The 26,182-nt window shown below is 35.7% G+C and overlaps 1 protein-coding gene across 10 annotated transcripts in view; it reads right to left on the reverse strand.

Moving 5' to 3' along the window:
* The window catches only part of LOC131034092 (acetyl-coenzyme A synthetase, chloroplastic/glyoxysomal), a 301,799-nt gene that overhangs the window by 46,903 nt on the left and 228,714 nt on the right, over positions 1–26,182 (reverse strand). For all 10 annotated transcript variants that reach the window (XM_057965460.2, XM_057965458.2, XM_057965464.2 and 7 more), the window contains 2 exons: positions 10,849–10,939; positions 10,637–10,735 (listed from right to left, as the gene is read on the reverse strand). In XM_057965460.2, coding sequence (XP_057821443.1) covers positions 10,637–10,735; positions 10,849–10,939 — 190 coding nt within the window. The remainder of the gene's footprint in view (positions 1–10,636; positions 10,736–10,848; positions 10,940–26,182) is intronic.

The following is a 26,182-nucleotide window of genomic DNA, read 5'->3' on the forward strand; positions in this document are numbered from 1 at the left end:
ACCTCCAGGAGTTATATTGCAAAATCTAGTTTTTTGAGGTTTTTCAATTTTCCAGACTTAGTCAAATTTCAGGATCAGGGCATTCCAGACTTAGCCAAAATTTCAGGATCAGGACATCACTCAAGCCGGACTTGCTATCCATGTGATCCCCTTGGCGACACTCAAAATGCAAAGGCAAACAGACAAAACCCTAAAAGACCTAGAAAACAAACCCTAGAAAGCAAAAAAGAAGGGGTCCCCATTTGCAATGGGGCGATGTGTGAAAACGTCACAACAACGCCATATACTTGAAGGAAATGAAATGAAATAAATCGCCAAATGTGAGTGGAATGAAATGACATGTGATTTGGGCGAATTTGGAGGCATTTGCATTTGAATTTGAATTTGAATTTGAGCCTTCAAAATCTATAAATGAGAGGGTTGGGCTTCTCATTCATCATCTATGAAGAAAATTATAACGAAGTGTTGCCAAAATTTGGAGTGAAGCTTCGGGGAATGCATACCTCCTAGCTACCGCTTGGTTTCTTGCTTGCAATACAACAACTAATTGAGCTTGTGACTGCTCTTCATCCAGAGGAGTAGATTTGAGGAACAATGTTGCAGATTTGTGTGTCAGTTTCAGATATTTTGGAGTTTTTTCTGAGTGTTCATGTTGCTGGTCGCGGTGTGTGCTGAAGCGTGTTTTCGTTCATAACTCCTTGTGTGTGCGTTAGGTCATTCTGGGTATTTGCTCATTCATCTCCTATGTCATGGACAATTCATCTTGTAAGTTTTCGTTGGTTTTCTTGGAGTATTGAATTTTATTATGCAACTCGAAGTTTTCTGCTGTAAACGCCTTATGTTGGGAGTTCTTTGGGTTGCGTGTTGAGTGTTTGGGGTATATTGCTGCTGTTTTCCAGTTTGTACTTGGTCGTTCAATTCTTGTTGTTGGTTTGGTGTGGATTAGTGTTGCTGGTTATGCATTTCCAGCCTGTTGTCATATATATCAGATTTTCGAAAGTTGGATTTTGGGTTTGTTTTTAAGAGTGTGAGTAGATTGGGTGGTTAGGTGATGACTGGAGGTGTTGTTGCAGTTGTCAGCTCATAATAAGCACTTGATTATCAAACTTCATATTTATTGTAATGCTAGTTAGTAGTACTAACAACAACAAGCGGTTGAGTGATTGCATTCTTCAGTTCTTTGACTTGTCCTTGGCTGGTTTACTACCAAGTGATTGCATTGTTTTAATATCCCATTGTATAAGCGGAAGGGGCTGGCTTGCCGCTCGAGGATTGTAATCATTTTCAGATATTAGCATCTAATGATCCCCTCGACACTGTATGCTCTCACCCTCCCAGATTGGGCTCTCGATGATCAGAAAGTGGAGGGTTACTTTCAACAACATTTGGTTTTCATTTCCTAACATTAACAAGTGTTGTGTTGAATGTAACTTTGTGAAAAAAATCGGAAAAAATTAACGGGGATATTACAACATATGAAGCTACACTTGATCATGTATGTACACCTACAACAACAACATTAAGCTCCTAATTCGATAGTGCAAACAACTATGAAATTCAAAGGAACCTGATTATAGAAGCGCCCTACGTTTGATGATGAAGAAGCAACCAATATCCAATGTTATGAATCACTCCCTAGTTCAAATCGATGCCTTCTCCCAGCCACCCCTTTTTTGATGCAAAAATGACCATATAAAATAATTGGCAACTTCTAGGTCTCCTCTTAGGCACAAAATATCTTCTCAATGCCTTAACCAATTGAGCGCTCCGGTTGGAAAGTGAAATCGCTGCATATACAAGCCTCCATGAGTAAATTCAATGGCCTCCCGTAGTTGCTGTTATGACTGAAGATGACTGGGTTTTTAAATCAGAATGTGATGATATTGATGATCCTCCTGTAGCAAGTCGATGAAGACTCCAAACACAAAATGTCTCCAAGAGCTTCCACTCTAACCAAGAAAAATAGGCCCTTAGCCACAAATTTGGCACCAAGGAAAGGACTGAGATATCCTCTCAAATCTGCAACCCTTCGTAGGATATTTCACCACCTTACTTATGCTAATCTGAGGGAGTTTTCATTCCCAAAGACCAAGTATACAACCTGCAGAACCTTTAGCTCCACAATGACTCATCAAGATGCAATGACAATATCAAATCTAGATGCTTGAAGCCTAGCCTTGATCTTTTTTTATACTTTTTCTCCAAGAGGAGGAAATCCTTCTAGAAGCTTCAAGAACAAATATTATTTTATTTTAGTGACTTTATAATATAATCTTTTTTTTGGTCACTTTATTAAATTAGTTAAATATAAGGTCACCTTATAATATTTATTTGTTTGATAACCTTACAAATAATTAATTTAATTATTTTCTCCCTTATTTTCAAACTAGCCTTCGGGAGAACAAAGGCTAATGTCCACTGCTATGGCTATGAAGAAGGGGACATTACATATTCGAAGAAAAATGCCACCTTAATACAAATTCGCACATCAAAAAAAATTCCGCCCAACACAAAAGAGACATCAACTCCAAAATACGTGTCGTGCTGATCATTCTAAAAGATAATTATACAAAGTCTCGATTTAAAAAAAAAATATATCCGCTTATTAAAAAAATCGACTCAGACATACCTTTACCATCAAACTATCGAGCTTTCAACCTTTGAAAATTATTACAAAAGAGAAGGTTTTTAAAAAAAGAAACTCTAAAAAAAAAATGCTCCACTGGAAAACCACTCTTCTGCAAGACCCGACGTGTCCAAAAAGGAAAAAAAATGCCTTTGAAGAAAATGCCACTGAGATATTATAGGCACACAAAATGTGCGTTTCAAACTGCCAATCATGACATGCAACAAAACAAATCAATTTGCTGTCTTGAACAAACATTCTCTGCACACATTGCAAACTGCAATACATACAAGGTATATACAAATGGCACAAACTGAAGTAGGGGAATGCAGTGATCAAACTGAACACAACCACCAATAAGAAACACACTCAAACAACTTAACATAGGCGATCACCTGAGCACAGAAATTGACATCAATGACAAACTTCAACAGTAATTGCAAATAGTCACATTACTTGCATTCTTGTAACTTGTAATTACATGTAAACAAATAACAAGTTGAAAGACAATAGGACTGTAATTTGGAATAAGTAAAAGTTAGTTAGAATGCTACCATGTTTTTCTCACAGCTACTCTCCTATATATGCAAGAGGGTGCTCTATGTAATGGTTATCTTTTCAGCTAGCAAGAAAACTCTGCAGAAATTTATAGTCATAAAGACTTTGTGCTTCATACTTGTAAATTGTTCTCTCAAGTAATATCAAGAAGGCTTTGAGTTTCAAACTTTGTGTTGAAGTCTTATCCTTCCATTGTGCTCTTGTGTCATAGTGGTATATTTTTTTGTATTTGCTTGAGGTTCTAATGGAGTTGTTGAAAGGAGCTTTGATCTAAATTATTGTAGACTTTGTGCTACAAATATTAAGGTTTAAATTATTGTAGTTAAGTTTTCAAAACTAAGAAGAGTTGCAAGACTTTGTGCTTGTGGTTGTTCCCATTTGAAGTAGCTCAAAAGTGCACCATACCAACAGACTTTGTGTTGTTATATGTTGTATATTATTCTTGTTTTAATCATTTTGGAAAGGTAGATAGGATAGTGGAAAGTAAAGACTTTGAGCTTTGTTTCTATTTTCTCGTCCCGAGGAAGTGACGAAAGACTTTGAGCTTTCAAAAAAACTTCACTTCCTTTTTGTATAAGCATTTTTGTTATTATTAAAGTTCTTTAAGTTTCTGTATTTGTTTTCTTAACTGCTATTTCTTTTCTAGGAAGAGAAAAAAATATCATCTTTTCTGAAAAAAGAGAAAAGGATGTTGTCCTACCCAAGTTAGATTAGTGTTTAGTTAGTAATAGTAGAAAAGGGGGAGCATTCCCTTAAATTAGGAGAGTTTTTAACTCACACGTTGTGGTTGAAACCACAATTTTGCACATCTTCCTAGGTGTACAAAATTTTCAACCAACATACTCGGCAAGTCTGTTTTTAATAGAGGCCCAAACATGTCAAAAAACTATCAATTTGTTTTTTCAATTCAGTCTCATTCTCTTCATTAGAATATATACATGAAATATAACATTTAAGTATAAGTTACATTTCAATATGTCATATTGAAATGTGACTTATACTTTAAGTTATATTTCATGTATATATTGACAGGATGTTTGAGAGTGGTTTCAGATCTCTAGGAGTTATGATGCAAATTCGAGGTTTTAGAAAATCTTTTAAATTTTGAGACAGTCAAATTTCACTAATCAGAAGGCTCCTATCAGCATTCTCTCGCTCTCTCTATCTCACTCACTTGATCTGCCCTGAATTTTAGACCTGTCTATCTCCTTATCACTCTTCTTCTATTCCCTCTCTCTATCCCTCTCTATCTCACTCTCTCCTCTCTCCCTCAAGATCTAGACCTATCTCTCCACCCCTCAGTCTCTCACCCTCAGACCCCCGTGAGGGGTGCTACCCTCAACCTCATTTTGGCGAGGTGGAGGAGCCACATTGGACTCCTAGGACTTCTAGTTCTATCTCTCCCCTGGTTTTCACTAAGTTGGGAAGAGGAAGATGTAAAATGTTTTGATGTAATATTTACTTTTAGTTTTACAAAAACAATTTTCTATTTCATTTTGTTTGATTCTATCAACCTTCAACATTCCACAAGAGGATGCTATTTTGTACCCAATTTGCATTTAAACAAATCTAATATATCTAGACTCAACTTGTTTCTTTTGTGTATTCATTTATTGACTCATTGGATGCATCTCCTCATTGAATTTTGCAAAAAAAATGCATTTCTAATTACATTCAAGCCATTTTTTAAGTTGCCGAGTTTTCCCCAAGTTTTCATCAAGTTTTTTTTCGGGCCTTGATGAGTTTTTGATTTTGGCGAGTAGTTCAGCTATGAGAAAGGTGACTCACTTGCATAAAAGGAATTTGAACACCACAATTTAAATAGGAAATATTCAGAGGTAACAACTGATTTGGACTATGCATATTGGGGTGCCTAGCTCAAATCCATTGTATAGACCAAAGGCTAAAATATGCTTGGATGAAAGTCCATTTCTTGGCAATTGGGATATTAAAAGCAATTTGAGGCAGATAATTATTAGCATGTTCTGTAATGTCTCTTACATGTGGAGTACCTTGCTTTGCAATATGAGGTTTTACATTGCTCTTGTTAGGCGGGGTGTGAAAGCAAGCTCGTGATCATCTATCCCTATGGCTTGAGATACCTTTCTTGGAGAAGTAGTGCTTGAACCTCCTAAAGTGGTACTGAATTCAGGAAACATAATTAATTTTGTCTCGGCTTTCTATGCTTCTCCCATAGGCTGTAAGAGAATTAGCATTAAATAGATATTTACATTTCCAATAGGTGCTGGATCCTCTTATAGATTTTCCTAAAATATTTGATCTCCTTCTGCTATGCATCGATCAAACTATGCATGTGCCTAGCCTCAAGAAATCAGGTTGAAGGGACTTTCTTAAGTGATAAGAAAGTTTACAAAGATTTTGGGAGGATTTTGGAGCCAACCAATCTGACAACAAATCATTGAATTGAATGCAATACTCTCCATATAATATTGGGAATGAGGGTAATTTAGATCTTAGAGAGGTGACATGGAGGAGTTGGAGGAGTTCAATCCCAGAATTCTGACTTGATTTTTCTTCCAGCACAGTGTAAATAAACAACTCATTAGAGCCATCATCCACACGCATCCAATGCACCTTGATTCTAAGTGTGTCAACACTTTTCATAATGACCATTCAGTAGAGAACTCAAAATGATCTCCAAGTCTCCTTTGGTAGGTGAAAAACCTTTATAAATTATAGCACAATATCCATAGTTATCCCTTGCACTTATGCAGCTTATAAGCCTAAGGTAGGTGAATTTTTTTTTATAAGATATAACATGATATCCATACTTATTCCCTTGAACTTATGCAGCCTATATGCCAAACTGATGACTTGAAGAGTCATTTATCTGTGAATTCTTGTTGATCTAAAAATAAACACTTACGCAAGGATTGGATGTGGGTATTATAATATTAAGAAACAGCTTTTGGCATGAACACAAACAAGAATTTTTATTAGGGTTCACCATTTTGTTAGTGTTGTTATTAAGTCCTTCTAGGACTGTCCAGGTGTGAATGGTGATAGGAAAGAGAATGCAATATATATATATATATATATGCTAAGTTGGAACTCCTTGTGGTCATGATCTAATAAACTGATATTTTCATGATTGATGATATTCGTAATGAAGTGTGATGTCTGGTGAATCTTTTAAGTAGAAGAATAGCATAAATTTCTTGGTCGCATCTAAGCTAGGAGTGCAACTAGAAGGCAAGTAAACAATGTACAATACAATAGCATTTGACCCATATACGTGACTATTTAGGAAGTAATTAAAATAAATAGACAAATTCCTATACAAATAGACATTTCATTGGCGTGTCAACTCATATGGGTGACTACGGACAAGCTTCTTACTATGATTTTGTCTAAGAGACAAAATAAACATAGACTTCTTAAGATATAGTGTTGCATTTCAAAGGTCCACTAGGAATTCAAAGAATGACTTTACTGTACACAGTATTCCATTTTGTATCACACTGAAAGGTGGACACTGCAAATCAAAATGTCAACAAATACAAGTTATAAGCATTTTAGCAAACCGTATTTCATACTCTCCTTTGAAAGGCTTCTTCGTTCTATTGAATACCATAGCCAATCTATACGTGAAAAATTAACCCAATCATTTGAATCGAAATATACTAAAGATCCTTTTCCAAATATACTAATTTCCCAAGAAATATAGCATCAGACAACCTATCTGTCATGTCCCGTCCCTAATCGTTATATATGTACTAAAAGAAACAATTAATATTACTATTAATATAATAATTGTTAATGAATGCTTATTTGAAATTTATTTACTTATTAAATATTATTATTTATTTAAAATATTAAATGAGGAAATAAATGATTAATAATGTTAAATTATTAAATAAGGTTAATGTAAATAAATGATCAAATAATGTTAACATATATTTAATATATTAAATAATGTTAAATATTAAATTGTATAAGCTAAGTTTATTATATAAAGTATATTAAATAGAATTGTGATATAAACGGGGAGAGCTAACACCACGGTTACCCCCCCCATGCGGGAAGTGGTGGGACGTGAGTCTCAACCTGGGCTGCGACCACTGTCACACCCCTTCCCGCGGAAGGGACCCCGTGGTGGGACGCAACCCTTCCCCTCCACGGGGTATTAAGGAAGACATCCGCAAAGTAAAGGGGAGGACACGGAGGGAAGATAAGCATTTTCAAATTTGCGGGAATATATATATTATGCAGTCAGCGATCAGACCAGATCAGAATTATTATTAAGTTACGGGCACTAACATCATTGTTGGGTGGTATGCATGGGGATGTGCTTATTACGTATGCTTAATATACGAAGCTTGACAATGTTTTATGCAGAATGTAATAGTAATAGTGATATATGAATATTAATATAAATATAAATATTATTAAATATTTATAGATTGCAATATGTATGACAGTCATATTTAGTATCATATATAGTGGTAGACCAGATCTGACGCATGTCAGATCTGTCTTCCTTACAACCTCTAGATAGACTAATAATTACTGTTTAGGCAATGGTAGTGTTAATAATTTATAATAGGTAATATCATTTGATTCATCTATTTATGTATATATATATATGTAATGTCCCCTTTTCTAGGTGACATGAGATGAGCAGGGGTTGACCTACCATTCGAGTTCCCGTAGGTCAATGACATGGTTAAGGGACTCATTCTGAGGGTCATGGAGCTTTGTAGGGGCTTTGTGAGATGTTTTGGACCTTCAGATGATAGTTCCTACATTTTAGGGAGGTCTCCTATTTTTTAGGGAGAATTGGCAGTTGACTGAATGACCACCTAGGGGACCAAGGAGTAGAGAAGGATCCTTTTGAGCAGTTACAGGTGTTTGGAGAGAGGTTCCTACTTTTTAGGGCGATTCCCTACTTTTTAGGAGGTTGTGGTAGTTTCCATATTTGAGGTTCCACGGGACCATACCATGGTTTCAGTTTTAGGAAGATTGGGTGTGTTTCCTAGTTTCTAGGAGCATCCCTAGATTTTAGGGATGGGACTGCCAGTTGGCCCATCTTGTCCGGCATCAGTCACAGACAGGTGACAAAGTCAGATTCATGTTTGGTTGGTTATTTTGGGCTATTATTGGATTTATAGAAATATTTTAATATATTTAAATATTTCCTAAGTTAGCGATTAAATAAATTAAAATAAGGCTATGTATATAGCCATTTCGGAGTAATAAGGGGTTTTTGGCTTCATCTGGTTTGATATGCCTATGTGTTATAGCTCGTTGGAAAGGTCTTGAACTTTGCTACATGATTCTCACCTCCCGGAGTCTTTTTGGATGCTTGAAGCTATTTATTCTCAATAAAGTGATATTTTTCTATAGTTTGACGCCATAATTGGGAAAGTGTCACTTCAATTATAAAGTGCAAGCTTTATTATTCTTTAGGGTTCGACTTGCAAAGGGAAAGGAGTTATAAGGAGATGAAAACCTAATTGATAGCATCTTTAATCATTTTGAAACTTGCGAATTTGGGAATTGCTCTGGAAGAGTGATTTTGGTCTGGGACGTAAACCCCAGGTCTGAACTTGCTGGGACATAGCCCTCAGTAGGAGTTGACAGTGGATTTATCCAGGATTGCACAGAGATTGTCAGAGGTAGAAGACACATCTTCTTGGCCTGAAGATTCAACGTGCATATTGGGGGTTTCAACAGGGCAGCTGGTCTATTTCAGCTAGCACGTGATTTGCAGCAGCTTCCACGCCTCCTTTGCAACCACACCTTGTTTGTATGTTGGCTTGAAGGGTTGTATTCAACTTATTTGGTCTTCCTTGTTCGTTGCCAGTAATATTCCTCCATCTGGCATCAATCCAGTTTGAGAACAGCTCCAAATTAATGTATGGATTCTTGTTGAATACAAAACTAGGTTATTTGCCTGGTATAATTTGCAGTATTTTCAGATTGCTTAAGTGTTCTTACATATGAACATTGTTTACTGTTTTATTTCACAGTTGTTGCTATTTATCAATTACTTTACTTATAATATCAAAACCCAAAAAGAAACAATCCCTTTCTGCAACTTCTGTCTATTCTATAAGATCACCGGAAAATTACAAAAATATAGTATGTTTAATTTAGAATTTATAGCAGCAACAACAAAAGGATCCATTTGGGATCTTTCAATATATATATATATATATATATATATATATATAATGTTTGATCAAGACAAATAACAATATTAGATCGTAAAATCAGTATAAGAGTGAAATTACTTTAAAATATTCTTGTCATTAACTAAGGAGAGGTGATGGACTTGTTTCCAAGAGGGGCAGTCTAAATCCAGTCAATAGGTTGTTTCCCAAGAGAGGATGGGAATAAGGGGAAACGAGAGGAAGAAAGGTTGCGCCAACAGACTGCAAAAACGGTAAGCTGTCAGTTTGTACTCCACAGGGATATATATGTATATATGTATATATGTGTGTGGAGGTGTGTGTGGCTAAGCTGTCAGTTTGTGCGCCATAGGGATATATATGTATATATGTGTGTGGACGTGTGTGCCACACACACACATATATGTTTATAATAGATCTGTCATAGGTGATAGATCACGAATCTCTTTGATAGAGTTATAGTCTTATAATTATATTGTCTCATGTATATGTACCAATATATAAATGTATGTATGCAGGATATATGTATGTTTGTAGGATCAATAATGATAATTAAGAAATATGTAAATGTAGGCATAAATTATGGATTAAAAAATGATAATGAATTGTAGAATGTTATATGAATAATGTGGCTATATGAGGGAGGCTATTGGGAGAAAATTCCCTTAGCGTAATTCAGGGATTATGATAATCCCTGGTAGGCAGTATATACTAAGTATTTATATGCATGTATCTGATGGCTTGGGTGTCAAAAGCTCACCCAAGAAGAGACGGATCTGGCCGGTTCTCTCTGGTAGACTTGGATGATGAGATGCATCATCCAAGGCAAGGAATTGATCATATATGATGGTCTTCCTTGGTAGGCTTGGATGTAAGATGTTACATCCAAGACAGGAATCGAATTATCCATCGATTTCTTGGTATGGCTTGGAACCAAGATGGGTTCCAAGAAGGCGAGCCTCACGTCCACCTAAGGACATGTCCCAATACTGCACTCATATCCTTTTTATTAAATAAGAATTGAGATTAGTTTTAATTAAATAATTGAAGTTTAACTGCAAATTAGATTAGTTACATATATATTTGTTGCATTCTAACAGTCTGTTTTGCAGGACAGTGATCTCTAACTAGTAGGGACATTACACTATCCCAATAAATGAAGACACATACATGTCCTAATAAAATGCAAAGATTTCTCCATTGTGATGTATTTTTATCTAAAAGTAGAGTTTCTTGAGTTCAAAGTTATGAAAGACACTGTGTTCGAAATAGATATCAATTTTGAAAAATACACTACCTGATTTCGAACAGTTGATTTAAGCCTTTCACAAAGCTCATTGCTAGATTGAACACCTTCAACCAATGTCACAAAAGCGTAAATACTTTGACCTTTAACCTGAAAATATGAACACTAATTATTATAGATATATATCTTATTAAAGTCTATAAAAGGGACACATTTTGAGCATGCGAAAATAGATATACTTCTTAATTAATTATAAGGTATACCTCATCCTCTACCCCAACCACAGCTGCTTCAGCACAGTGTACATGTGAAACAAGAGCAGATTCTATCTCTGCTGTACCAATACGATGCCCACTGCGCATATCATAAGCAAAGCATAACTTATATGACAAATAAGAGAAATAGAGAACATGGATTATTGAGGAAAGGAAATAATAAAAGAGTTAGAGTAATAAGAAAAGGGGAGCCTTCCCTTATAATTAGGAGGGATTCAATCTCACGTACTGTGGCAGAAACCACCATATTGTAAACCTCACAAGTTTACAAAAATTTTCACCAACGAAAAGTAAACGAGAAATTCAATTCTATATTTCTTTAACAATTGAACTTCCTTCTAGCAAAACAACGTATATGAATACAATTTTCATATATGAAACATATTCCAAATTATACCAGGTCATCTCCTAAAACTGATACTAAGGAATTAAGAAATTTTAGTCTCACAATGCCCTGAAACTTAGATGCCTATGGAAGTCATTAGATATATGATGCACACATGCATTTAAAATACCCTAGGGAGAACAATCAGGTTTCATTATATATTAACATGACTGTAATTTAACAATTAGGTTTGTGGTATCATGTACAGTCATGAAGATGAGATGTGATGCACTTATCTTTAATTTGTGGATTATTGATGGAATCAGTAAGAATATACATGAACCATTGAGTTAAACAAATGCGCCTTCAATGTTTCTGTACTATATCTATTTTTTAGGTTAATACATCCTATGTTCCAAACACTTCAATTTCCATACAGATATTTCAATATTTATCAAGTTTGAGTATGTTAAGGGCTATGTACATTACAAATGTGAGTAACGATGCCATTCCTATTCATCAAATATCATTCTACGTTTCTGCTAAAATCTTCTATAGAATAGTTTATCTTTGCATATGTGGTAGAGTGATTGATCCATTTCTATCTGTCAAAGATATGCTAGGACTAAGAATGCTTCAAAATCAAGAGATTCTAAAGCTATAATATGAATGGAATGTGCAGAATCCTATATAACTAGAAAAACAATTAATACACTCTCACAAAATGTTACGTAGTTATCCATAAATTGGACAATAGTAGGAATCCATGTGCATTGATTTGGAATACTGAAAATGTAAATGGACTTCAAATACTTGGGTTTAAGATGAAAAGAATCCAGAATTAAGATGAAAAGAATCCAGAAAATTAAAGAATGTTGAAAAATTGTTATTTCATGCCAAATACAATGTGTGAAAGAGAGATAAACATACATTAAAAATTGATTTTTTTTGATACTGATAAGTAAGAGGTATTTTCTACAGTGTGCTGTTGCTATTAAGATTGAATTGTGTAGTACTTTCAGTCAAACTCATTGACCCATGTTCCACAGGTAATTGTTCACATGAACCCATCTCTTAGGAGAATGTTTCTTGAGAGATTTTTGAAGCATGTTGAAATGGGAGATTCAAGTTCAAGTGAATTTGCAAAATAAGTCATTATTTTTGGCTGAAGTGTGCTTTTGAAAAGAGAAATTTATTTTCAGAAAGATGTGATAACCCCTACGGTATCGCAAGATGTAAAATCACTTGTAGGGTTAAGGATATTGTAAAGGAATAAAATTGAAATAAATAATCTAAAGGAAATATATTTAATTTATTTAATAAAGGGAAAGTTATTTAAATAGTTAATATTTCAATGGAAAGGTATTTAAATATATTCTTGATATGTAATATCAAATATATTTAAAAGAAATGTATATATTTAAAAACAAAGAGAGGAAATTATATTCTTTTGAAATGTAATTAATATTTAATATATTAAAAAGAAATAATATATGAAATGCAATTAATATTTAATATATTAAAAAGAAATAATATATTATATGAAATGCAATTAATAATTAAAAGGAAATATTATATGAAATGCAATTAACACTTATATTTTATATATTAATATTCAATGGGGGGAACGTGGTATCCCAAACAGGCTGGGTACCTCCGCACGAAGTGGTGCGTAGGTAACCGCAGCCTAGGCTACGGTTACCTCCGCACCCCTTCATGCGGAAGGGGGCCCGTGGGGGGGGGACACAACCCCTCACAAGTTATAAAGGGAGGCTGCGGTCAAAGGAGGAAGGGAGGCAGCACACGACAGGGAAAAGGAAGGAGGTCAGCGGACAGCAAGGTAAGAGTCCTATCCCAAATTAAATTAAAGGTATAAAATCTGAAGGCTTTTATTATTACTAATATTAATAGGTAGTATTAAGGTTAAGGCTCATTAATATTAGTTAGTATTAATTAATGAACAATGGGTAATGGGTAAGGTCCATTGATAAGTAATGTTCATGGGGGTCTAGTGAATATTTATACACATCATAAGGTATAGTAGTCACTGGTCATAAAATAGGGATAAAATGTAATCTTGTAAATGTTATATACATAAGTTGCATATCAAGAGGGATTATGAATATAAGGTATTTTAAGAAACATATTGCAAATGTGAAGGATGGAAAATCATGTTGATGTATATATATATATAAATTAATTAAAGAATGCATTAAGAATTCATGTAACATAAAGGATCGTTTATGAACTGAAACTATTATGCAAATGTATGGCTTGGTTGACTAAAACTCAACCAAGGAGAGAAGGATCTGGTCACTTCCCCTTGAGGACTTGGATGATGAAGGCATCACCCAAGACAAGGAAAGGCAAGGGTCTTCCTTGGCTGGCTTGGGGTGTAAGAGGTTATACCCAAGACAGGACTCAAAGGTCAGACCGATCCCCTCTAAGGACTTGGATGATGAAGGCATCACCCAAGGCAAGGAAAAGCAAGGGTCTTCCTTGGAGGGCTTGGGTGTAAGAGGTTACACCCAAGACAGGATTCGAATTCATCTTCGATTTCCTGGAGGGCTTGGGACCAAGGGGTTCCAAGAAGGTGAGCCTCACGGCCACCTAAGGACATACTTACGTATGGCATTGTATCCTTTTTTTAGATAGGAATTATGATTATATTAATTAAGCATTGAAGTTAGATTGCAATTTGGAGTACTTATATATATATATATATATATATATATATATATGTTTGTTATGTTCTAACAATCTGTTTTGTAGGTTAATGATCTCTAACTAGTAGGGACATTACAGAAGAATCTATTCTTATATTTGTTTTCATGAAAATAATGTGAACTTTGGATAACTTTATTATTTGTATTTTTGTAATAATCCTGTTAGTTTAAATGATAGTTACATACTTTAAATTTGTTTTAAGTGGTTGGGGTAATTTATAATAAACCTTGCATTCATGCAACCAAGCTATCCTTGGGGTGGAAGTTCAGTGAATTTCCTTAATTTATTTTCATGCACTGTTTTGTAAATAGCATAAACAAATGCCTTCATGCACTAGGTTCACTATAGTTACTTTTGAGATTGCCTATTGCTAAAGTTGTTGTTCATTAAGCTATCATCCTTGAAAGTGTTTGTGTTGTGAGTTAAGTGATTTCAATAGTTTAACAAGCTTTGTTTTGCTGAATTGTAATAAACACCCTAGTTTTTTTTTTTGAAAGCTTCGCCCAATAAAATCAATAATCATAAACTTACCAGAATAGAGATATATTGCTGTTATGAGGTCTGATATTACACATTGGCATTCATTCATGCACGGTTACTTTTGTTTGATGGAACTCCATCCACACAAAGATGTAAATACAAGGATAAACATGATAATATGTATGTAGGAAACAAGAACAGGATTGTGGAATAGGATTCTTCAAGACTGTTAATTTAGAAATCCATATTACAAGTTGCTGACATGTCTGAAATCGCATTGTTGCAAACTCCATACGGGAAACGCAAAATAGAATAACCAGCTGAGTATCCTAACCTCTCTTGAAATAAGGGAATCCCTAATGCTATTTTCTACATTTTGATCAAAGGGGATAACCTCAAGGTTTATTTCGTCAGGTCTTGACTGCGGGATCTCTCAGTGGTCTGATGTGTTTATGCTGGAAACACAAGGGGGACTTACGTTGAATGGGTAATTTATAGATAAGTTCCCTGGAACTTTTATAATCTTTCTATCAAATGATTTTGGTTAAGTTGATACTGTTTTAATGGGACTGCAGATTTGCTAGATAAAAAAGGGGAAAAAGGAGGGAAGGATAGGGAGAGAGAGAGAGACATGAAATGTGAATTCTAACTAAGATAGCAAATTCAGTCAAGCAGACAGACACCTCCAAGAAACTAGATTAAACATCACCAGCTACTTAAGCACAATGTTTGCATAAATCCAGTGCAATCTTCAAAGGAAAAACAAGATTTTCATGTTATCAAGTACAACATTAGAACTTTGACATTCATAGTATGTGTTTGATAATCGAACTAAGCATGAAAGGTCCAGATTAACCATGCAGAGAGAAAGGCAATCAGTCGTTCCCTAATGGTGTGGATTGCAAGGATTCTATCAGATGCTTGCTTGAAAATGCTATGTAAAGGAAATAAACATAATTGAAAGATTTCTAAATTAAGTGAAGAAGGAGACCATGCACTTACAAGGAAACTTGAAAACAGTCTTAATCTTTGCATTAATTCCTGTAAAATTTCGCCAGGGCTTTTGCAACAATCCAAGAACTTCTTACAAAATAAGGGAAAACCAGTCCCTTAAATAGACTTCAAAAAAGGACGAATGGCCTAGATTTAATCTAAACAAGTGGCCCAGATTCATCCATAAAGCATGGCTGCCCATACCCATAAATGGGATGCAAATATCAACAACCACCCCAAAATGGGCAATAACTACCCAAAAAGGGATAATTAAATCAATTTGAAATAATCCAAAAAGGTGTATCAATAAAGTTTTACATTTTGTTGACTAGAAGTCAAATGTCACCTTTTGGTGCAAAAGTGCACTTTTAAGATTTAGAGCGAAAAAAGCACTATTGAGAAATCACTTTCTCTATCTCAGTCTCACACTCCTTTTCTAGAAATTGATCTTCGCCATGCAAATATTCCCGCTATAGATCATGACCTGCTGCCCGTTCCTCACGAACGTATTCCTGGAACTTGATGCATAACTGGAAAAGCAGACTGAACGGAGGCATGGGAGGATGGCGAATTTTGTATTGCATGCCTTCGAGATACTGGTCCACGTGCTTTAAACCGTCCTTCCAACTAGAGCGATTACACTCAAAGCATAATATGTCTGAACAGAACTGACCAGCAAAACTCAAGTCCTTAGCGGAATAGGTAATCCTATCCGTTCCCAATCTTTCTTCCCAGTCCGGCTGGATTGCATTATCGGACAAGTCGTTTATCCATCCCAAAACCATTGATCGGAGGATGGTCTTACCTAGTTCTTGCATGTTTCCCAGAATCACTTCACATGCATCACTCTCTTTGTCAATAATTTCTTTGGTGTCATTCTTCATGGTGATAGTCCAGTACCATTCCTTAAGAGCACTGATACTATGAGGATCTAGGATGGCGGACAACGTAGGAATCTGCGCATGTCCAAAAAAGAGCTCTCATGAGGGGAAGGGTAGTGGTAGCCACTTCGTGCAAGTGGAGGGATTCCCTCTTTACCTCTAATAACTTGACTAGAGTGAGCTCTCGATGGAGGGCCATTTCTTTTACTTCCTTAAGGATTCGCTCTCCCCTTTTCTTGATGTCTTGTATCCATTCCCTGATGGCCCTTGCGGTGTCCTGTGCTCCTTCAAATTCTGTTGTGGTCTTTTGCGCCAATGCCATCGGGGGAATATGGGATTCGGAGGCATTGTGTAGTGGCCTTAGGAGCTGATCGATGTATCCCTCGGATTGCTTAGCACGAGCCCGATACATGTCCTTTTCAGCCGTTATCTCTTCGAGCTGCCTGAGTATATTCCGCACTGAATCCTTAAATTCTTCTTTTTCTTGCTCTTTAGTGGCTCATCCGATGGGGACAATTGTGATGCTATAATCTGCCAATGTAATCCGATTTGTTGGCTTGTCTATAGGCGGGGTGGCAATGTGGAGAGTGCGGTACCTTTGCTCGTCTTTGGCCACTCTAGAATATGCCTTGGGCTTTTTCTTCCCCTTAGCTTTTGATTGGTCTATGCACGAGAAGATATCCTCTAGATCAATAGGTGGTTTGGTGGCGGCCTTACGCTGGGCTCTGGCAATCAACCATTCTTGAGGCACTGTCTGGGCTGATAATAAGGTTAAGTCTGCATTATGTTCTTTGATGTTCTCAGCCGACTCACCATAGATTCGCAGCTGCTCTGCTACCAGAGGAGTGAAAGAGGTGCGAAGTTCTTTGCTTGCAGCTGAATTTTCTCCTATTTCACTGAACAACTGTTTGACATCTTCATGTGATGGTTGTTCTTTGTAATGTCCCCTACTTGGTTCAAGACCGTTTTAACTGTAATTAATTGATTTCCAATATATTTATAACTTAACTAAATCGATTAAGAGACAAAACTATCTTAACATGAATCCAACCTAGGATGTTCTACCTTTTCTTTAGTCCATCAAGTACTAGCTAACTCACCATACTAAATAATTATTCATATTTTTTGATTTATAAATAATTTACGCATTCATTAATTTTTAATTAATAAATACTTATTATTATCAATCAATTAATAAATACTTTGTTTTGGTGATATTTATGTATCTACTAATTACTTATTATATAAGTTATTAATATACTGTTGCTTAAATCAAGAATCATTACCATATTTAGTGGTTGTAAAGGCAGATAGATTTGACGCACGTCAGATTTGGTCTGCCACTGTATGTGTAACTAAGTTTAGCTGTCATCATATTGCAGTCCATACTGATATTACTATTTTATTATTATTATTATTATTATTATTATTATTATTATTATTATTATTATATTACTATTTTATTATTATTATTATTATTATATTTTGCAGAAGAACATTATCGAACTTCATATATATATAAGCATACATATTAAACAAATTCCCATACGCACCAGCAAGAATAAAGATGTTAATTAATAACAGTTTCGATCTGATCTGGACGATCCTTATGTTCAACGATCTAACCCATAGTCGATTTCCTCCATGTAGGTCTGCATAGTATCTCCAATCTGCAGAAGTAAAGAGAATTCTGCTCTTTCTGATGTGTGACTGTGGAATATATGCTTTGAATCTCCTTTGTGGATTATAGCAATAATGCTACAAGACCTGTGTCTGATCTGGCAATGGTAATATGCTGATAATTCACTTCAATCACATATAGTGATGAAGTACTATTGCTGTCTCTGATTTGTACTTGAAACTCGTGCAATATCTTGGTGCTGTTTCTGATATAAACTTTGAAATATGCAACCTTTATGCCAAAGGCAATGAATGCTCGAATGAGCAGATCCGGTTAGGATGCAGATAGAAAACAAGACAAATTCCATTAACATATATTCATGGATATCCATTATCATATATTCACAATTATAATAACTATTCCTAACCATTCATTAATATGTATTTATTACATATATCTACACCTATTCATTAACATATTTACACATATTCATTAACATATAAAAAAACCATTCATCATCATATATGTTAAAGTATTCATTACTTATATTCAGAAACATATATATTAAATATGCATTTAATTATAATCATTAACATATACATTAAGATATTCATTTATTAACATGTATATTAAAATATTTATTCATTAACATATAAATTACAATATTCATTACTTACCTGTTAGTAAACTACAGCAGTGGTTTCTATTTCTACCCTTGCTGTTCGCAGTCTGCTCCTTTCCCAAACTTCCTTCTAAACTCCTTTCCCTGTCCACCTCCTCTCCCCTTATCCTTGCGCTGACCTCCCTTTTTATATATCCCGTGGAGGGGAAAGGTTGCATCCCTCCACGGGTCCCTTTCCACGCGAAGGGATGCAAGGGTAGTCTTTAGCATCACTTCGTGCGGGGTAGGGGGGGGTAGTCTGTAGTATTAAATATATTTCTTTGTTTTTTATATTCTTTATGGTATTTTAATCGTTTACTTTATAATGCCATTCACTTATAATATCATTTACTTTATTAGACCCATTAACATTTTAACCATTTACTTTATAATACTTTCCATTATTATTTAATATATCAAATGTATTACCAATTTAATCATTTGTTTGATAATACTTTTCTTTTATTATTTTATATGTATTAAATCTATTAATATTTTAATTATTTATTAATGTTAACCTTATTTTAATTAATCCATATTTAATGATTTATTTCCTCTTTAATTATTATTTGATAAATTTACATTGGTGATACTGTTAACTCCTTCCTTATGATAATCGATATTATTCCTTAATCACTACTAACCATAATTGATGACTATTATCAAACTACCCATCATCTCCACTCAAATCGATATTGCGTAAGTCCCTACTCGTCGTCTTTCAACCTTAGAGGAAAATCGTGAAGTCTCATAAATGAGACGATTTTCTAATATTATTAGATGTTATTTAATAAATGTTTTAATTATCGTATTTATTTAATCACAATAATCCAATGTCTAAAGAGGGGTTATGACAGTCCGCCCTTCCTGAATTTGCTTGTTCAAGCAAAAGTTTATTTTAATTTCCTCAATTAAGTCATCTACCAACATGAGTTAAACAACACAGAGCAGATGCATGGGAAACACGAAGCATACACGTGGAAGGCACAGAGCATACACATGGAAAACACGAAGCATACATATATGCAAAGACGGAGTATACATGTGAATACACACATTGTGAAATTTCTATGAGTAGAAACATAAATCAACACCAGCTTGATGAAAAAAAACATAAACACTCAATCTAGTTTGTGATCTCAGGTATAGTATTTAAGAATTTCAAATGGAGTAAATATAATGAGTCTGAATAGCCATATCGACAAAGAGGATAGATAGCAGAATGTTTGGATACTTTCCTCAAGTGTTAATTAAATGGACATGGCTTAATTCCCTATTTGCCATTAATGAAAGAGAAAAGATTTACACACAACGAGACACCCGTAGCGCTAATCAGGCCCAAGAGCGGTACACTCCCCCTTGGCCCAACTGATGGCAGACTTCTAGTCATCCACAGCGGGTTGCCTACCTGACAGAGGCCTAGTTTCTGCTGACCTCATTGCTCTATCTCTCTCCCACACTAGTGGTGAATGTGAAGTATACATCTATTATTAGTCAATTTCTTTAAGATTATACTATTATCAATGAGATAATTCCATACTCATTCCCTAGTGAGACCAAGGAGAAGTAGGTGTAATAGGATGCCCGTAGCGCTTATCAGGCCCAAGAGCGGTACATTCCCCCTTGGCCGGTACACTCCCCCTTGGCCCAACTTGTGGCAGATCTTCAGTCATCCACAGTGGGTTGCCTACCTGACAGAGGCCTAGTTCCTGCTATCCCATGACCCTATTCCCTTGTATCTTACTGGGTTTGGGTATGCGATTTATCCATTCATCATTACTTACTAATTAATCCATGGTTTCTTTATGGAACTAATCCTTGTGATCTTAAAATCACATTAATAATGCCATTTAATACTGACTTGTAATTCCAATAAATATTTGTGTATGCATTAGCCTTCTCTATATTCACTTCCTCAGTGAGATCAAAAGGATTTAGACACAATGAGACGCCTGTAGCGCTTATCAGGCCAAAGAGCGGTTTCCTCCCCCTTGGCCTCACTAATGGCAGACCTACAGTTGCCATAGCGGGTGATGTACCTGACAGAGGCCTAACATCTGCTGTCCTCATTGCTCTACCCCTTTTCACTAATGGTTCATATTGAATTTATGATTAATTTATTCTCAATTTAAATGCTAGCTTATTTGTTATATATATATATATATATATTTTGTCATTATCATTATATATATATATATATATATATATATATTATGTATTTTAAATGCCACATAGATATGCCTAGTTATCCACAATTCTAATTTGAATTATTCTGAAGTCATACCCATTCAATATCTATTTGGCTGATAATAATATATTTTAAATTCATCTTACAAGATGGCTTATCGGTCATGGTATTTGCCTCTGTTTATTGACTAGAATAATTCGTTGATTCAATCTTACCCTACAGGATGGCAAGATCATAGCTCTGATACCATTTGTAATGTCCCCTACTTGGTTCAAGACCGTTTTAACCGTAATTAATTGATTTCCAATATATTTATAACTTAACTAAATCGATTAAGAGACAAAACTATCTTAACATGAATCCAACCTAGGATGTTCTACCTTTTCTTTAGTCCATCAAGTACTAGCTAACTCACCATACTAAATAATTATTCATATTTTTTGATTTATAAATCATTTACGCATTCATTAATTTTTAATTAATAAATACTTATTATTATCAATCAATTAATAAATACTTTGTTTTGGTGATATTTATGTATCTACTAATTACTTATTATATAAGTTATTAATATACTGTTGCTTAAATCAAGAATCATTACCATATTTAGTGGTTGTAAAGGCAGATAGATTTGACGCACGTCAGATTTGGTTTGCCACTGTATGTGTAACTAAGTTTAGCTGTCATCATATTGCAGTCCATACTGATATTACTATTTTATTATTATTATTATTATTATTATTATTATTATTATTATATTACTATTTTATTATTATTATTATTATTATATTTTGTAGAAGAACATTATCGAACTTCATATATATATAAGCATACATATTAAACAAATTCCCATACGCACCAGCAAGAATAAAGATGTTAATTAATAACAGTTTCGATCTGATCTGGACGATCCTTATGTTCAACGATCTAACCCATAGTCGATTTCCTCCATGTAGGTCTGCATAGTATCTCCAATCTGCAGAAGTAAAGAGAATTCTGCTCTTTCTGATGTGTGACTATGGAATATATGCTTTGAATCTCCTTTGTGGATTATAGCAATAATGCTACAAGACCTGTGTCTAATCTGGCAATGGTAATATGCTGATAATTCACTTCAATCACATATAGTGATGAAGTACGATTGCTGTCTCTGATTTGTACTTGAAACTCGTGCAATATCTTGGTGCTGTTTCTGATATAAACTTTGAAATATGCAACCTTTATGCCAAAGGCAATGAATGCTCGAATGAGCAGATCCGGTTAGGATGCAGATAGAAAACAAGACAAATTCCATTAACATATATTCGTGGATATCCATTATCATATATTCACAATTATAATAACTATTCCTAACCATTCATTAATATGTATTTATTACATATATCTACACCTATTCATTAACATATTTACACATATTCATTAACATATAAAAAAACCATTCATCATCATATATGTTAAAGTATTCATTACTTATATTCAGAAACATATATATTAAATATGCATTTAATTATAATCATTAACATATACATTAAGATATTCATTTATTAACATGTATTTTAAAAAATTTTCATTCATTAACATATAAATTACAATATTCATTACTTACCTGTTAGTAAACTGCAGCAGTGGTTTCTATTTCTACCCTTGCTGTTCGCAGTCTGCTCCTTTCCCAGACTTCCTTCTAAACTCCTTTCCCTGTCCACCTCCTCTCCCCTTATCCTTGCGCTGACCTCCCTTTTTATATATCCCGTGGAGGGGAAAGGTTGCATCCCTCCATGGGTCCCTTTCCATGCAAAGGGATGCAAGGGTAGTCTTTAGCATCACTTCATGCGAGGTAGGGTGGGTAGTCTTTAGTATTAAATATATTTCTTTGTTTTTTATATTCTTTATGGTATTTTAATCGTTTACTTTATAATGCCATTCACTTATAATATCATTTACTTTATTAGACCCATTAACATTTTAACCATTTACTTTATAATACTTTCCATTATTATTTAATATATCATATGTATTACCAATTTAATCATTTGTTTGATAATACTTTTCTTTTATTATTTTATATGTATTAAATCTATTAATATTTTAATTAATCCATATTTAATGATTTATTTCCTCTTTATTTATTATTTAATAAATTTACATTGGTGATACTGTTAACTCCTTCCTTATGATAATCGATATTATTCCTTAATCGCTACTAACCATAACTGATGACTATTATCAAACTACCCATCATCTCCACTCGAACCGATATTGCGTAAGTCCCTACTCGTCGTCTTTCAACCTTAGAGGAAAATTGTCAAGTCTCATAAATGAGACGATTTTCTAATATTATTAGATGTTATTTAATAAATGTTTTAATTATCGTATTTATTTAATCACAATAATCCAATGTCTAAAGAGGGGTTATGACATTCTTCAGTTCTTTCAAGCTCATGAGTCTCATCTAACCTTTGTTCTCCTTCGACGGTGGAGTCATCTTTGGCTGTATTGTGGAGCAGCAACTCGTAGCGGCTCTGTTGAGTGGGTTCATGCACTTTGACCCCCTAGGTGGATGGAATCTCTCCTTCCTCTATTTGGTTGCCCAGTTCGGTCGATTCGAGGGCTCTTAGCTCAGCTTCCAGCATGTCAGGCACAGGAGGATCATCAGTTCCAAACGCATCAATGTCACTTTGAGAAGGCGGAGCAGGTATATGATCTAATTCCACTACATCGTCGGACGAACTGGGGTCCCTTGACGATGACGTGACCTCTGGTCTCCTTATAGGAATCTTCTCCCTTCTTGTTCTTTTGGACGTCCGAGTCCCTCTGCAAGCCTTAGCCTTCTTTCTTTTCTCTGGTTTCTCAGTTTCTTCCCGGGGTGTACTAGACGTTCCCCCATCTTCGGAGGACTAAGAATCAAGGCTACCCATTAGGTGGTAGGTGAGTTGGACTCCTTCGTGAATTAGCCTCTCAATCTGTTGATGTAACCATTGATCTGTGTACCTTGCTGGGGCTACCATGACTGCCTCGAAATCAGTGATTGGGTCCTAGGACCAATCAACGCCTGGCAAGAGATGCGTTATTGCTTCAAATTCTCGGACCTGGAGGCAATTCCCTGAATCTGTGAGCTGATCTGGGACACGATGGTATTCAAAGAGTCGCATTTGCTGCACACTCAGTCTAGAATATTCCCGCCTTCCGACCTCGTAGTCATCAGAACAATTCTTCCAATAGTCTTCAACTGATTCCTTTGCTCTGTACCGCCTGCCATGGGCTCTCTTTGCCAGATTATCATGATCGAAATATTTTCTTGGAAAATGGTCCCATAGGCCATAAGAGGCCAACTCTGCAAGGGATTCCTCTGCTAGGGTAGGGGTCTTCAGGTGGACATCATGGTTGCCTATGATCATGGGGAATGTGAATCTAGCTTGCTTACTTTCTTTGAGTAAGATGCCGGCCAGACGTGACTGCCTTGCAACCTCCATAAGAATTACTTTGTCGGTTGGGTATCGTGGAAGTCGGAGAGGGGCACCATCAAAGCCTGCTATTCGGATGTAGGAGAACCTTGGGAACTGAATGAACCAGGCTCCATACCTCTGTACTAGAATAGTAGCTTTCTCTGAGAGCCTTATATGTAATCCTCCCTGCATTAGCCTGACCAGGCGCATTGTGAAGGCGTCATTGACGCGCTCATATTGGCCAACTGCATAAGCTGGGCTGCTCTTTTCCCTCTGAGCTATATCTTGGTAATGCAACTGCGGGTAACAATCATAGACCTTTACCTGATCAGGCCCATTCTCGATTTCACCTTTCATTATCAAACCTGGCAGCGGCTGGTTCTTGGCGAACATATAGACCAAATAAGAGGCCATGGTGAAGTAGTTGGATTTAGGGAGTCCCATAACTCGACTGAGTAATGTGACCATATCTCCATGTTCATTATGAAAATCACTTCTGGGGGTCTTTTTCACAATTCTGGCGCTTGGAGGCCTTTTCTCCTTGTACCACTCTTCGTTGAGCAGTGCTTTGTATCGGGCCGGATTCATATCATAAGCCCCTTGTGCTTCATCTATAGTTGTGGCTGTGGGATTGTTTGGAAAGGGAATGTCAAATGCATCGCCAATGGCCTCAGGAGTGAAGTTGGCGATGGTCATGTTCTCAAGGAGCACCAGTCTGGAATTTGGCTGATAATGTCGGGCAGCCTCTACCACTAGCTCATAGTTCTGTATTGCTGGAGGAAATCCTGCCGCTTGGGCGATGCCACTTTCCACCATCTGTCTAGGCTTGCCATATGTGTTAGGTGAGAAGACCCAATTCCTGAAGTCTTGAATGTCAATATGGCCAAGGTCGGTATCACTGACATTGTCCTAGACACTCTGCACTTTTGACTCCCTCAATCCTCCTGTCTGATATTGATACTTCATCCTTTCAACCTTGCGCGGGATATCTGATTTGGATGCTCGCGATGTCTTGGCTGCAGCGAGCATTTTTTATGATTCTATTGCCGATTTAGGCATTTATCCTGCACAGTCGGATGCGGATTACGAGGTGATACAAAATAAGTAAGGCGGGTTAGATAGAAAATATTCCAGCATGTCAGGATTAATTCAAATTTAGATTGGACATGGAGCGACATTTCTAGCTAAAAAGGGCTTGATCAATTTTAACCACAACATTCATGAAGATTTTTTATTGCGAATTTATACTTAATGTTTTCTGGATTTTGGATTAATTTTCAACAGAGACAAAACATGAAAAATTCTCCTAAGTTTGAAAATGCAATTTCTGGCTAAACCTTAGGATTGAATTCCAAATTTTGACTGCTTTGAACAACGTTTTACAAGCGAAAGAGATGCATATTTCAAAAATTTAGGCATTTTAATCAGATTTCGCACATACGTCTGTTTGATTTATAAGCATTTTAGATGATTAAGGAAGACAGAGCGTACTTACCTGACGAAACGGATGGCGAAGAATTGCCTGGCCTTGCTGCATGAAGGCGAATGGACGATTCTGCAAAGTTTCGAATTCCAACGATTATCTCCTTGATTTAAATTTTTCGCGGTTGTTGGACGAAAGAGAATTTATCATTTTAAATGGTTTTTACCCTGGGTAATTGGCAATCTGAATTTGAATGATTTGGGATAGCTAATGCAGCGTTTTACCTTGAATATGAATCGCGCAAAATTAGCTTTCTTTGCCTTCCAAATTCGGACGTGGTCTCCTTTACACGAAATGTAGCAGCGTGGAGGGGGTTTATCAAATTTGAATGGCGTTTTATCTTCTCATTTTCAGACCTTCTGGAGAGTTTTGTAAATTCTGTGTCTATCTTCCACCTCGCGGCCTTGGGGATATGGAGGCCCTTTGAAATTTAAACTTTGCTTTTATTTAATCCTAAGGGCAAACTTCGGACCCAATAATGCCTCTTGCGAGCTATGCAAACCTTGGAGCCATGGCGTCC

Source organism: Cryptomeria japonica, chromosome 10 (assembly GCF_030272615.1).
Source record: "Cryptomeria japonica chromosome 10, Sugi_1.0, whole genome shotgun sequence".
Classification (NCBI taxonomy): domain Eukaryota; kingdom Viridiplantae; phylum Streptophyta; class Pinopsida; order Cupressales; family Cupressaceae; genus Cryptomeria; species Cryptomeria japonica.